This window comes from Medicago sativa, chromosome 5, assembly GCF_051527215.1.
Source record: "Medicago sativa cultivar Bolivia chromosome 5, Bolivia_mono, whole genome shotgun sequence".
NCBI lineage: Eukaryota > Viridiplantae > Streptophyta > Magnoliopsida > Fabales > Fabaceae > Medicago > Medicago sativa.
Window position 1 is genome coordinate 72,924,994 of NC_140753.1, and position 14,634 is coordinate 72,939,627.

The 14,634-nt window shown below is 33.7% G+C and overlaps 2 protein-coding genes and 1 pseudogene across 6 annotated transcripts; 2 read left to right on the top strand and 1 right to left on the bottom strand.

The window, feature by feature from the left end:
- Positions 1-363: 363 nt before the first annotated feature.
- On the top strand, positions 364-4,832 carry LOC146924758 (Tetratricopeptide repeat (TPR)-like superfamily protein). Of its 4 annotated transcripts, XM_085709708.1 has the most exons (4): positions 364-487; positions 577-2,857; positions 3,251-3,387; positions 3,804-4,832. In XM_085709708.1, exon 2 carries the CDS (start codon positions 589-591, stop codon positions 2,791-2,793), a length of 2,205 nt encoding a protein of 734 aa, XP_085565834.1. In that variant the 5' UTR covers positions 364-487; positions 577-588; the 3' UTR covers positions 2,794-2,857; positions 3,251-3,387; positions 3,804-4,832. The 4 variants fall into 4 exon arrangements, with proteins under 4 accessions (XP_085565834.1, XP_085565835.1, XP_085565833.1 ...); XM_085709709.1 differs by lacking the exon at positions 364-487 and having other exon boundaries at positions 534-3,023; XM_085709707.1 differs by lacking the exon at positions 364-487 and having other exon boundaries at positions 534-2,857.
- On the top strand, positions 3,764-8,738 carry LOC146924759 (uncharacterized; annotated as a pseudogene). Its single transcript, XR_015011202.1, has 4 exons — positions 3,764-4,770; positions 5,663-6,076; positions 6,453-6,565; positions 8,094-8,738. The product of XR_015011202.1 is annotated as an uncharacterized LOC146924759 (transcript).
- Positions 8,739-11,703: 2,965 nt separating this feature from the next.
- Positions 11,704-12,406, bottom strand: LOC146924760 (glu S.griseus protease inhibitor-like). The gene is made up of 2 exons (XM_085711892.1): positions 12,388-12,406; positions 11,704-12,098 (listed from the first exon to the last, which is right to left on the bottom strand). Exons 1-2 carry the CDS (start codon positions 12,404-12,406, stop codon positions 11,905-11,907), a joined length of 213 nt encoding a protein of 70 aa, XP_085568018.1. The 3' UTR covers positions 11,704-11,904.
- Between the last annotated feature and the right edge of the window lie 2,228 nt (positions 12,407-14,634).

Genomic DNA, 14,634 nt, shown 5'->3' on the forward strand with positions numbered 1-14,634 from the left:
ACAAAAAAAAGGTCAGCGTACTTGTCTTTTTCAACAGGATTCTAAGAGAGAGACCAAAAGGGTTTGTGTGAGATAATGAAGTGAAGCTATTCTCCCAACTTTTGAATTGAAATGAATCTCTATGTTACATAACACCAGGAAAATTGCTCACTCCCAACCAAATTTCCCAAAATACCCTCAATATGACTTAACTCACGCCTTTAGTGTGACTTAAGTCACGTTGGAATACAACTTACGTGACTTATGTGATCACGTTCCGAACACCCGCATGAGTTAACTCACGCATGTGGTAAACATTCTTTTAGCAATCTCTCCTTTTCACCGCATGCTACCAGCCCAGAGAAGAACGAGTTCAGAGACAATTACTATCTCTGAAGTAGGCGGCAACCCTCAAAATATCACTCTTGCATGTCTAACCTCATTATATCGTGTACTATGTATCTCAATAATCTAGAAACGTAGAATTGATGTTAGTTGCTGCGAACAGGTAATTGTTTAGTTATCCACCCCCCTTTTCTCTCACTCATTCATTCACTTTTTCTCTTTTTTCTTCAAACCATTTGATTTGATTCGCAGTGGAAAAAACAAATGCTCTTCGTCAAGCTGTTAAGTTTCTCGAACTCAAAATCAATGAAATTCAATCCCTTAACAACAACAATTCTCAAACACACCCCCCATTCCATCTTACACACCCCCTCCTTCTCCTCTCTCCCTCTCTCACAACAACCCTCTCCCTCTTCTCTCCCAAACGCGCTTTTAATCGATAAGCTTCTTTTCCGCTTAAAACAAAACGACTTCTCTTCCCTCCGTCACCACCTTCTCCATTCCAACTCAACCCTAACCATAACCCTAATCCCTCAACTTCTCCAAAAATGCCAAAACTACCCTCTCCTCCTTCCCAATCTCATCCAAACCATCGCCTCCACCTCTCCAAATCCATCTATCATCGCTACACTGATCCATTTTCTAGTTCAATCCAAGAAGCTTCCAGAAGCTCAATCTCTTCTCCTTAGAATCATTAGAAAAAGCCGCGTTTCGCATGTCGAGGTAATCGACTCTCTCATTTCGAGTTCGACTTCGAATTTGAATTCTAACCAAAATGTACTTGTTTTTGATTTATTGATAAGAACTTATGTTCAAGCTAGGAAATTAAGAGAAGGTTCTGAAGCATTTCAATTGTTAAGAAAAAGAGGTTTTTGTGTTTCGATTAACGCTTGTAATGCGCTTTTAGGTGCAATTGTTAAGGTTGGGTGGGTTGATTTAGCTTGGAAGGTTTATCAGGATTTTGTTAAAAGTGGGAATATTGTTAATGTTTATACTTTGAATATTATGGTTAATGCTTTGTGTAAAGATGGGAAATTGGATAATGTTGGGGTTTATTTGTCTGAGATGGAGGAGAAAGGGGTTTATGCTGATCTTGTGACTTATAATACTTTGGTTAATGCTTATTGTCGTCAGGGGCTTGTTTCAGAAGCTTTTGGGTTGGTGGATTGTATGGCAGGTAAAGGGTTGAAGCCGGGACTTTTTACATATAATGCTTTGATTAATGGTTTGTGTAAGGAGGGAAGCTATGAGAGAGCGAAATGTGTTTTGGATGAGATGTTGGGGGTTGGATTGTGTCCTAATGCAGCGACTTTTAATCCTATGTTGGTTGAGAGTTGTAGGAAGGAGGATGTTTGGGAGGCGGAGAGGGTTTTTAATGAAATGTTGCAGCGTGGAGTTGTTCCTGATTTGATTAGCTTTAGTTCTATTGTTGGGGTGTTTTCGAGGAATGGGGAACTTGGTCGGGCATTGGCGTATTTTGAGAAGATGAAAGGTGTTGGGTTGGTTCCTGATACTGTTATTTATACTATTCTTATCAATGGGTATTGTAGGAACGATGATGTGTCTGGGGCGCTTAAAATGCGGAATGAGATGGTGGAGCGGGGTTGTGTTATGGATGTGGTTACATATAATACTCTGTTGAATGGATTGTGTAGGGGTAAAATGCTTGATGATGCTGATGAACTGTTTAAGGAGATGGTGGAAAGGGGAGTTTTTCCTGATTTTTACACTGTAACAACTCTTATTCATGGTTATTGTAAGGATGGAAACATGACTAAAGCACTTAGTTTGTTTGAGACTATGACTTTGAGGAGCCTTAAGCCTGATGTCGTGACGTATAATACGTTGATGGATGGCTTCTGCAAAGTAGGTGAAATGGAGAAAGCAAAGGAGTTGTGGCATGATATGATAAGCAGGGAAATATTTCCTAGCTACATATCGTTTAGTATTTTGATAAATGGATTCTGCAGCTTAGGTCTTATGTCTGAAGCATTCAGGTTGTGGGATGAAATGAAAGAAAAAGGTATTAAGCCCACCCTAGTCACTTGCAACACCATCATAAAAGGCTACCTGCGTGCTGGCAATGGGTCAAAGGCAAATGACTTTTTGAACACGATGATTTCGGAAGGAGTTCATCCTGATTGCATCACATATAATACTCTTATAAATAGTTTTGTAAAGGAAGAGAACTTTGATCGAGCTTTTTTCTTGATTAATAACATGGAAGAACGAGGGCTGCTGCCTAATCTCGTCACATACAATGCAATTCTTGGTGGATTTTCTAGGCATGGTAGAATGCAAGAGGCTGAGATGGTATTACATAAGATGATTGATAAAGGTATCAATCCTGACAAATCAACTTACACATCACTAATAAATGGATATGTCTCTAAAGACAACATGAAAGAGGCATTCCGTGTCCATGATGAAATGCTGCAAAGGGGATTCGTCCCGGATGACAAATTCTAGGAATTTTACTGTTACAGCCGCCAGAATTTTACAGCCATGTGTTATAACTTTTTTGATATGAAGGGTGGGTATTCTATCTTTAAGTGTCATCTAAATTTGCTTCATTGTGTGTTTTTTTTCTCTCTTTCTTTTGGGAAGGGGGAGCCTTGGCGCAGCGGTAAAGTTGTTGTCATGTTACTAAAAGGTCACGGGTTCAAGTCTTGGAAACAACCTCTTGTGTATAAAACAGGGTAAGGATGCGTACAATGCACCAAAAAGGTGGGACCCCTTCCCGGTCCCTCCGTATGTGGGAGTTTAGTGCACCGGGCTTCTAAATTTTTATATTTTATTTTTGGGTACAATTTGCCTCATTATGTTGTAAACATTGATTTTGTATCGTTGTGATGATTTATTCAGATATATATTGTTATTTGTTATGTATAATTGTTAACAATGACTCCGCCTTTCCTTGCTTCAGGTTCTGTAGATTGGAAAAAATCATCAACTACGAATTGAACTGAAAAAGACGGCGGTTTGCGAATCTCGTCGGACATGGCAGTGCCGGTGGCGGAGACGCTAAAATCTGTCCCCATTATTAACACTTGCTGCGAACAGGTAATTGTTCAGTTACCTACCCCTTTTGACGTTAATATATTTGATTCTCAATTTTTTAAATAATGTTCATATTTTTTTTAATTATAATAAATAAATTAATATATTTGTATTGGTATCCTATGTTTTTGACATTAACCGTGTCGTGTCAGATGTCTTTGTCGGTTTATATGCTTCATAGAGTGGTACATATACGGACACATAGACACTGATAGTAATTTGATAAAATGGAAGTGATTTTATGTAACCACATGTGTCAGTGTATGTCAAACACCTACACGTTTCGAACACTTAGACATTCTTTCAATCTAAAGAGTCAGTTCTACATAGTTGAACCCTGAACTATAGTTATATTTAGCTATATACTGACTGTAATGAAATGCGTTGTAATGCGGTGCAATGTTATGTCTTGTCTGCAGTATGTGATGTGAAAATCGAAACTGGGGAGTGATTGGAAGAATTTAATGCTGGGGCACCGGCGGTGAATAATGGACTCAGCAGCTTCAAACCTCAGATTGTTACTTCTGCTCATCGGGGATGCAACGGGGATGGGGACGAGAATGAGAAGGTATTAGGTTTACGAGCTTGTATAGCTGAGAGGGACAGGGAAATCTGTAGATTGAAGGAGCTTTTGGAGAGTGAAAAGAGAAGGGCTGATTCTAAGAGGAAGAAAGTTGCCGAAACTTGGAAGTTACTGGAACAAGAAAAGAATAAGGTAGCGCAAATTGCAAAAATTAAAGTGGAGAAGGCTGAGGGGTGTAGGGTTCAGATTGGTCAATTGGAGAAACAAGTTAGTGAAGCAAAACAGAAATTGAAATCTGAGACGTCTGCGTTTAAAGCGGCGGCCAGACGGCAGGATTTTAAAAGCGCAGGTTATTTACTGCGAAAAGAAAAGCCGAGTTAGAAATGGCAAAAGCTAACGAAAAGTTGAAGGAGATTGAAAAGCACAAAGCCATTGAGATGGTTAAATTAGAGGAGCAGAAGGCACTTGCACAAGATAACTGGAACAAGTTTGTGGAAGAGAAATGTCGTGCGGATCAGATGTCTCAGCAGCTAGCAGAAGATAAGAGGACAATTGAGGATTTGAAGCGGAAGATGCTTGAGCTCTCATCCCTGAGAAATCAAACTGAAATGGCCGTTGACATCAGTGTGAAAACTCAAAGTAGTCAATGTTCTAAAGTGAAACATTTGAAAAACAATCTGAACGTTGAAAAGTTACAAACAAAGCATACCAAGCTAAAATACAAGTTAGAAGCAAGTCGTTACAGTATTTTACATCACAAATTAGGTTGTCTAAAGATTGGTTTTGTTCAGCTTCTACGTCACTTTGATGTACTGGATGCATATTTTTTGTCTGTTTCTGGAAGTACACAAGACCAAGCAAAGGTTGGTTTCACTGATGAATTGTTTTCACTTGTATATAATGTTTAGTTGTTTTTGCTACTTTCTATCCACTCCCGTCAAAAGCATGCACACACACAAACACACATGAGCTAGGATTTTGAATTCTATATTGAAATAAGCATCATGATCTTATCTAGAAGCCGTTGTCTCACTCTGGCATACTTACATGATTAAGGTATAGGACTAGCTATCTATGTCAGGCATTAGTGATTGTGAAGTTGGTTGTGTTGTAAATTACGAGACCTTTTGGGTTTATAAACATATTAGCAGTAACACTGAAAGGTTATCTTGCCTTTGGAAAATGGTAATCTTAAGGATCTTCTGAAAGCAATGAACAATTACTCCCTCCGGTTTTGAATATAAGCCACAAAAAAATCATGTTTTGCAGTCTCAATTATAAGCAAAATTTAACTTACTCTATCAGATTCAATGATGTAAATCCTAAAATACCCTTTAATTAAGTAAAGTTTTATTTTTCAATAATAGAACAATTTCCCATGAGGGGTATTTTAAATAATACAATTAAATCTTTTGTTACCTTTAAAAAATTAATGAAGTTAACTACTTTTCTTAAAGGGTGTAAGGTAGTTTTTTTTTTGCTTATATATTAAACCAGGCGCTTATATATCAGCACTATATTGTTCAGTTGTTAACTTGTTATAGGATATGTGGCTTTAGTTTTTCGTTTTTGGGGAAAAATAATTCTTTTATGTGCGTGATTTTGTGGATTGTGCTAAAAAAGTATATTAGTCTCTTAGATTTTGCAAATGGGATTCTCTAATGGTGCTCACTATGCTTCATAATTTTGCTTATCTGAGTGGACAGAAGTTTTTTTGACATGGATAATTTTGGTTTGGTGGCGACTGTTTTGAAGTCTCTAGTTATGTTGCTTGAGGGTGAAAGCCTATCCGATGTTACTGCTCCTTGTCTTCCTGCAATAAATCAGCTGCATACTGAATTTTGCATAAATGATAGTTGCCAATTATTAGAAGGCGCTGAATCCATTGATGCAATTGCATGCTTGCTCTTGGAAGAGATAAAGAACTGTTGGCTCCAAGGGATAAACCAAATTGATTTGTTAGATTCTGGATTAATGCCAGGCAATGATAATGTTCGACAACGGTCTAATGAAGAAGTGGTTCAACATACCACTGACAAGAATAATGATGTGTCCGGTTGTTTGAAAAGATGCCTGGTTTCTGATACTCGACCACATGCTCTTAAGAATGTCATCCTCTGTCACCTTATTGATATCGTGTCATTGGTGGAACTGGTAGCAAACGAAATGGTATTACTCTCATCATTTCATGTTGATTTTGTCCCTGTTTTTTAAATTATGTATATCGAGCTCAAATTTGAAAGGTATAACTGACCCTTTAATGACAAGTGACATTAACATTTTTAAGAATCAATGTTATACTGAAATTAATAAAATTCAAAAATATGAAATTGGCCATAATTCTAGTTCACAGTTGTAATCTCACTCATAGTAATAAATATATGGTTTGATTGAATAAGTGAATTGTTACCAAGGGATAAGATTAAGTTTTTATATGGTTGAAAATTGTGTTCTTCTCATTCTTATGGAATGAATACATTATGACATCGTGTGGTTGATGTGATCATACTAGAACCTAATTCCTTGGGTGCCTTTCCCAATACAGAGCTGGCACTGGACTGATATCAAACTTGTTCCTCTGCTGCTCGACTTGCTTGACACATGTGTAGAGGAGAAAATTGCTGTTGCTATCATTGTACTTCTCGGTAAACTTGGAAGGTAAGTTGATCATTGTATGCTTTCATATTGTTAGTTTTGTGAGTAATCATGCATGCGTAGACATATTTATGAATATAGGATATATGAGGTAGATGTATGCTTATCATGAAAGTGAGGGGAAATATGTGATCATTTGGAACATCTTTACTGAAAATTGATAGTCATTTACAGCCGTGATGACCATTTTGTCAAGTGACATAACTTGGCGTCTGAATGACCAGTTATACAAAAAATCAATAATGTAAAAACTATATTTCTATCATACTCCCTCCGTCTCACAATAATTGTCTCTACCACTTTTTCTTCTCAAAATAATTGTCACTTTAGAATACCAATGCAACATTAATTATTTTTTTCCATTATTATACCCTTATTTATTGAATTTCATCCAATTTAAATACTCCACTAACTACAATTAATAAGGGTGTTTTAGTAAATGATACTAATTTTACCATCAAAATTAACACAATTAATTATTTCCTTAATAATCGTGCATAAACCTTAAACGACTATTATTTAGAGACGGAGGGAGTATGATATATCTCCTAAACGATGAGGATTGAGTTAAAAATATGCATGTTGTTGTGATTATTTGCTTGTTCTATGGAATTCTGCTGATAGTACCTTTCTTTTAGAAACATAACCAACCTTTTTTTGAGGCATATGTACTCCAGTATTACTAGTTGAGCTTGAGTCAGATTTACATCTTACGTATATATGTGAAAATAGTATTGGTATCAATTTTATGTATGTATCAATCTTGTTAATCTTATTCAAGGGATAATACTAAGTCGTATTGGTATTATTAAGTCCCATTTTTTTTATTCTTCAAAAACACAGGGAGCTATAAGGTTTTATCTTAGCCTTTGTGTTAGTTGCTATAAATATTTGTTTACTAATTCTTTATGAAATTTCCTCAATCTAGCCCCCAAAGACACGGGGGGCTATAAGGCGACCATAACTATAGATACAAGATGGCATTTTAAGTATGATTTATAATTACTCTATCTCTAAATATGACTATTGTAAATGACTATTAATGTGCTCTGTTACACAAATTGTATCCCATTTGTTAAGTTTCGAAATGACTATTATTTTTTTTAATGTAAAGGAGGCATATTGCATCACTCTAAATAATGTGAAATTAGACCTTTTAAAGTGAGTCAACCAACACACACCATACTACAAGCCAAAACAACACGTTTAAAGTGAGTCAACCAACACACACTATACTACAAGCCAAAACAACACGTTTAAAGGCATCACTCTAAATCATTGCTCTTGATTACAGAGTTTAAAGGCAGTGTGTGCACACCCACTCATTTTTATGAAGGCGTGCATTAGCAAGACGCACCTTTTTGAGTTGGACAGAAATACCATCATTCTAAATTAAAATAAAATAAAACTGGGGGTAGGAACGTAATTTTGTTGTGTTTCTCTCACATCCCATCTGATTTAACACATGATGATGCTTTCACGTGCTTTTTTGTTTACGTTATAACAATGTTGTAAATTTTATAAATTTCAGGATTGGAGTTGATAACGGTGGATACGGAGATCAAGGAGCTGAGAAACTGAGATGTAATCTGTTTGCTTATTTATGCCGCATCTCTTCCACGAAAGCAGGCTTTTCTCTTCAAATTGCCACTGCCAATACACTCTTTGTCGTTCTTCCTCTTGGTCTTGAAACCCTTTTTCATACTAACATCTATCTTTCAGCATATTCTAAGTCTGTTTTAGACAATGTTGAAACTTTGAGGAAGTGGTTCTTTGGGCTGAGTAAAGATCAACAAATATTGCTATCTGGTATTTTAAAACACACTGATGTGTATAACAAGTCAAATTCGTCTGTACTTGCACATTTAAAATAGGGTTCATCATTGACATAGCTCTTAGGAAAGTTTTCCTAGGTCGGCCAATTTCTTGGAACATCATTGACATAGCTCTTAGGAAAGTTTTCTAGGTCCGCCGATTTCTTGGAAATTAGTTGGAGTTGATTCAATCGGCTCGTGAGCCTTCAATTGGCTTACATGCTGCTTTTGTGCTTCTTAAACTTGCACATAGCTCTTCTTTTTCTTCTTTTTATTTTTTATTTTTTATTGTAAACTTGTAAAAACAATTTTGTTGTATTTATTGTTCAAACTGTTCTTATATATTCGAGTTAAGGTTCAAACTGTTCTTGTATTTCCATCAAACTGTTCTTATAAATTCGAGTTAAGGTTCAAACTGTTCTTGTATTTCCGTCCTTAACTATTCATGATATATTTGGTTTAACATTCGACCAAGCCTTAACAGTTCAGGTGAAGACTTCTTTTTCAATTTTCCTTCTATTCTATTCAAAGGAGATTATCATAACATGCTTTTGATACATTACTATGTTGACTAATTCAATTGTACCACACACTGTATCTTCCCACATGACACTATTGATGCTCCCTAGGTAGTATTTCTTTGTCTCTGAGGATTACTTGCATGAAACTAGTAAAGCATATTCCACTTTCCTTTTCCACATGTCAAGCCATATATGCCTTCACTTCAAACACTAGTGCTTCTGCTTCCTTCCTCTAGCTACACTCACTTGTGAATAATTTGATGACAACCTATTGGTTATTTTAAAATAGAAATCTCTGAAAAAGACCAAATGTCTTCTTTGTAGTGTAGTGCATAATTAGCTTGACCATGAACTTTATGATTTTTGGTTTATAGTCTTTGAAATAATCCGTGTTTTATCGGCATCGATCCTTATAGAAAAATTAGCTAAATTGCCTATTAATCAATCAATTATTCTAAGTTTTAGTACGATATCTATACTAACATGATAAAGACCAAGTATTGAATTCTAAAGACAACAACACGAGTGCTGTTTACTACTGCTTGCATTGTTGTTTTTGTTGATTTTTTTAGCAAAGGTCCAATTGGATGAGTATCTTGTATATTGGATTTTAGTGGTCTAATTTGAGAGATTCATAATCCAAAAAATTAGAAGTAAAAAAAAATCCAAAAAATGAAAATCAATTGAATTTTTTTGTTATAGGTTCTCTCCACCATATGCAATTATATTTGAAAGGGTTGGACACTAAATATGTATACCTCTTCATGTTGAAATTCAAAAGGTAATTGAATTTAGTTCTGATTCGAGGATAATTGGAGACCTACACCTTTGGATGTTGAAGTGTTAGATTTTTTTCTTCAGGATATAATGATTTTGTTAAAGAGCAGTGACAAACTTTTCATGTTGTTTGTTAGGGTGAGAAATTTAAATTGATTAAAGGGAGCTTGAAAGAGTGGCTCTTGAAGTATGGTAGTAATATTGCTAGTTGTTTAAATGAGGCTAAGGATCGTTTGCTTCATTTTGATAATAAGGGTGAAGGGGGTGGTTTTGATGCTTATGAGTTGGAAGAATATCGTTATGTTTCATAAGTTTTTTTCTTGTCTAGAATAATGTGTAGCATGTAGTGGCAGAAGACAAGGTTGTTATGGTTTAAGGAAGGCGATGCTAATTCCATTTTTTTCATGGGTCGATGGCTAGTAGGAAGAGAATTAATTTCATCAACTGTATCAATGTTAGTGGTACTTTGGTGGTAGGTGTGTATGATGTTTGAGACGTGGTTTTCAATCACTTTGAAAATCATTTCAAAACACATAATTTCGTGAGGTTTAGGGTGGAGATCCTTTCTTTTTTTTGTTGCAATTTGTTGATTATACTATTATCTTGAGTGAGAATTTTGAACAAACGTTAGAACTAGGTGATTATGATCCTTTTAGATCTCATCTTAGGGCTAAAAGGTTGATTTTCATAAGAGTTTATTGGTTGAAATCAATGTGGCTGATGATTGTTTGGTAGAGACTTTTGTTGTGTTAAATTGTAAATTTGGGCGATCACCACCCGTCTTTCTTTTTGGTACCACTTGGTTAAGAAATAAGGAAAAGACTTATCTAGGTTTGCCATTTGGTTCTTAAATTTGTCTTGTCTTGCCCCCCCCCCCCCCCCCCCCCCCCCCCCCCCCCCAAATTTAAGACTTCTAAATGTATTATTTCTTCTAAATCCTTATTTAATTCTTTATTATAGGGTGGGAATGATGTTTCTCGTAAAATTCATAAGATAAATTAGGAAAAGGTGCGTCTTGATAAATAGAGTGGAGGATTAGAGGTTCATAGAGTGAATGAGTTCAATTTAACTTTGTTAGGAAAAATGGGTGTTTTGGTATATAAATTTGAAAATCGGGTAATTTGGGTAAAAAATAAATTCATTTTTAGCTTTAGGTTTTAGCCTGTTAATCTTCTATTGTGATTATGATTAAATGATTAAATAGTTGAGGTTAGAGATATGTAATTGGGCATAGTAAAACAGTTCAATTCATCACGGTTTATTCTATTGTGATTATGATTAAATGATTAAATAGTTGAGGTTAGAGATATGTAATTAGCCATAGTAATATAGTTCAATTCATCACGGTTTATTTATAAATAAAGTCCAACAAATATTGATAATTTTTTTTTTGGGAACAAATATTGATCAATTAATTGACCATATATGTTGAATTTAAATATGCAAAAGATCCTTGCAATTACGGGCCACTTTTTTTTTTTTTTTTAATCAAGGGGTCGTTATTTTTTTCAACTTGACTATGCAATTCCAAAAAAACCTATTAAGTTGGTCCCTCGCTTAATTTTTTGTTCAAAAATATTTGATGTGGCTAATTTTTTGTGATTTGGCAGGCCACATAATTTTCTGAGTCAACATTTTTTTTTTGCCTACATGTTCTTTTTGTTTCCCTATTTAAAAAAAAAAAAGAAATCTTAGTCCCACTATTTTAAAAACCAGGTTGTTTGTCGGTCAATTTCATTGTTTTCTCCAAAATTTCATCTTTCATCTTATTCTTGGATATTTTTACAGATATTGCTTATTAGACATTTTTTGGGCACATGAATATTAATGTGACCATACATATAAGCTCGGCCGCGTCACTAACGAATAGATAACATCAACAAAAATGACCCTAAAATGAGATGAGGGAGGAAAATTCAGGAAAATGTAAAATTGGAGAAACAAAAAATCATTTTTTAAATTGGGAATCAAAACTCCATTTTCAAAAAAATAGAGGGACCAAAAACTAAAAAAACTAAAACAGATGAAATGAATCAAATTATATATTATTAGACTCCTTTGCAAATTAAAGAAAATGAAAAACAAATTATTTATATATGCATAATTTGCAAATTGCAATGCAGAACATGTATACAATTGGAAAGAAACTAGCTCCTTATTGAAACCTTAAATTTATAACTTGGAGCATATATATATATATATATATTCAAGTTCAATTCCATGACACTTTCTATCCAATTACTGGAACCTGATAGACAATTCCATCTTTATCAACCCAAACCCTAACCCTGTCACAGCGGAAGTCGGCGGTGACAAAAGATCCTTCTGGCACAATGATGGCATTCACCAATGGATTCTCCCTCTCAATTGTAGCTTCTGCTACCTTTCCTTCCACTCCAACCAACTCTGGCCATGAGCTCTTACCTGACCATACAATATTGATTAATTCAACCATCAAATTATAATTAAAATTTCACAAACCATTTAATTTAAGAGGAGTGATATTTTGACAACCAAAATCAAACAACTTTAATGACAACCTTTTTTTCTCTCTTCTTATTGGACAATAACAATAGAGAGAGAAAAAGGAAGAGAGAGAATAAAAGTATAATGTGAGTATGAGAGAGAAAGTTGTCACAAAAATTGTTTAAAAGTGGTTGTCAAAATATCATTTCTCTTAATTTAAACATATTATATTACTATAACACCTTACCTTTGCATTCATCAGACATTTTTTTTCTGCCTTTTTGATCCTTCAATATGTATGACTATTTCTGTGTCTTTTTCTTTCTTTTTGCAATTCTTGTGTTTGTGATATATAATAATGCATTGCAATGAATAGTGTATTTATAATGCATTACAGAAATCTCATAAGTTGTTGAACGGTCCATGATTTGACTGTGTATTATATTGTCCAATTTGTACGGATAAGATTTTGTCAAATTTTACGATATCACGCAATAGTGTTCTTGTTTCAGAAGCATACATGTTAATATTTTTAGTTAACAAAATGGTTATAGAATTGGCCTTGACAATTTGTTCATAAGGTGTTTGTGCAGCCTTTTTGGATTTAATATGTGTTCACAAATACTTCAATAAAGATAAGGATTGATTATAAATATACAGGAAAAGATAAGAATTGGATTGAACTTGAAGCATATTATATTACGAGAACAAAAGTAAACATGCTGAAAAAAAATATTTTGCATGACTGTTCAAAGGGATTCTGTTATTATCTACACGTAACTTGGTTTTGATGTTCAAAGCTTTGAGAGTTGAGACACATGACATATACAAACTAGAAAATTGCTCTTCTCGTATCTAAAATTGATCACTCCTATACAAACCAACGAAAATACCTCCACATAACATAAGTCAGGTAGGCGTTATACCACTTAAGTCACGTTCTCAATTCAATGTGAGTTAACTCATGTATGTTATAGCCCAACGTGAAAAACAAAGCCAATTGAAACCAGACAGCTGCTGCTGCTGCCGGATCCAGAAATTTCAATAAATGAGGTCAATATTGTTTATCACAAATATTTATACAAAAATATATAAATTTATAACAAATAAAATAGTGACATCATTATCATTAAGAAAAATTAGAGATTACAAAAATATGTCATCATATATCAGTCTCTATAAATATTACCATAAACCAGAGATTACCGGATATACCGGTGTCTATGAATGTTACCAAACAATAATTCTAAAATTCATCTTCCATATATTTACACATTCGATTTTTTTTTTCTCACAAAATTCGTTGCAAAGAAACTCCTTTCAACAATTATATATAGTCGTCACATGCAATAGTAATGTTTGAGTACTTTTTGTTCTCGTTTTTAGTAATGCTAACTTTAAACGTAAATATAATGTCCTTAAAAAAAAGTAAATACAACGTTGGATAAAAAATATTTTATAGTTTTTAAAAAATTTCTTGAGAGATCATTCCTTTAATCTAAATTAGAAAAATGCTCAAAAGATCGAACTACCATTTTTTTCTTGTAATTTCTAGTATATCTCATCATATCAAATTTTAAAATAAATTCAATTTTATACTTGGATTTGTAAATCCAATTTAAAAATAAATCCACGGGCTACCTTATTTTTTTTATTTTTTATCCTTTTGGGAGCATTTTCTTTTTGTTTTAATGAAAAATCAAAATGCCAATGTTTTTTTCCTCGAAAGCTATAATAACACTAATCCAATTTTTATAAACGTAGTAGAAAGTATGAGTTATACTACAATTTTAACAAATATAATTTAAGATTAGGGAAATACTAAAAAGTGTCCTTGGGGCATTAGTTAATATGATAAAAATAGAAATATTGTATTGAAAAATTGTGAAAAGTGATGAATTAACTTTTAAAAGTCAAAACATTGTTGAATCCAATGCAAATATACTACTTTTGTTTTTCTTAACAAGTGCTCTTAGAGCACTTGTTTTACCTCTATTGTAATTCTTAAAATTTTCTTGGATAACCCTTAAAATTAAGGCTTAATTGCACTTTTGGCCCCTTATCTTTTCAAAAGTTGCGATTTTGGCCCCTAACTAATTAAAATACAAAACAGCCCCCTATGTATCGGATCTTTGGCAGTTTTGGCCCCCAAAACCAATTTTGACTTGGTCTTCGCTGATGTGGCCCACATCACTTAATTTTTTTAATTAAAAAAATAAAATAAAAATATTTAATTATTTTTAATAAATAAATATTTAAAATAAATAAATAATTTTTAAGTAATTAAAAAATAAAAAATGATTTTTTAAAATTGTAAAAATAAAAAAAAAATTTTAATTTTTTTAGTTAAAAAATATACTTTTTTGAATAATTAAAAAAATAATAAAATATTTTTTTAATTACAAAAATAAAAAATTTAAATAATTAAAAAAAATTACACGTGGCGCCCACATGTGCGTTGACCGAGTCAAATTTGGTCTTGGAGGCCAAAAAT

Bases quoted from the DNA above. Each gene is read 5' to 3' on its own strand.
- LOC146924758 (XM_085709708.1), top strand. From the start codon at position 589: ATGCTCTTCGTCAAGCTGTTAAGTTTCTCGAACTCAAAATCAATGAAA.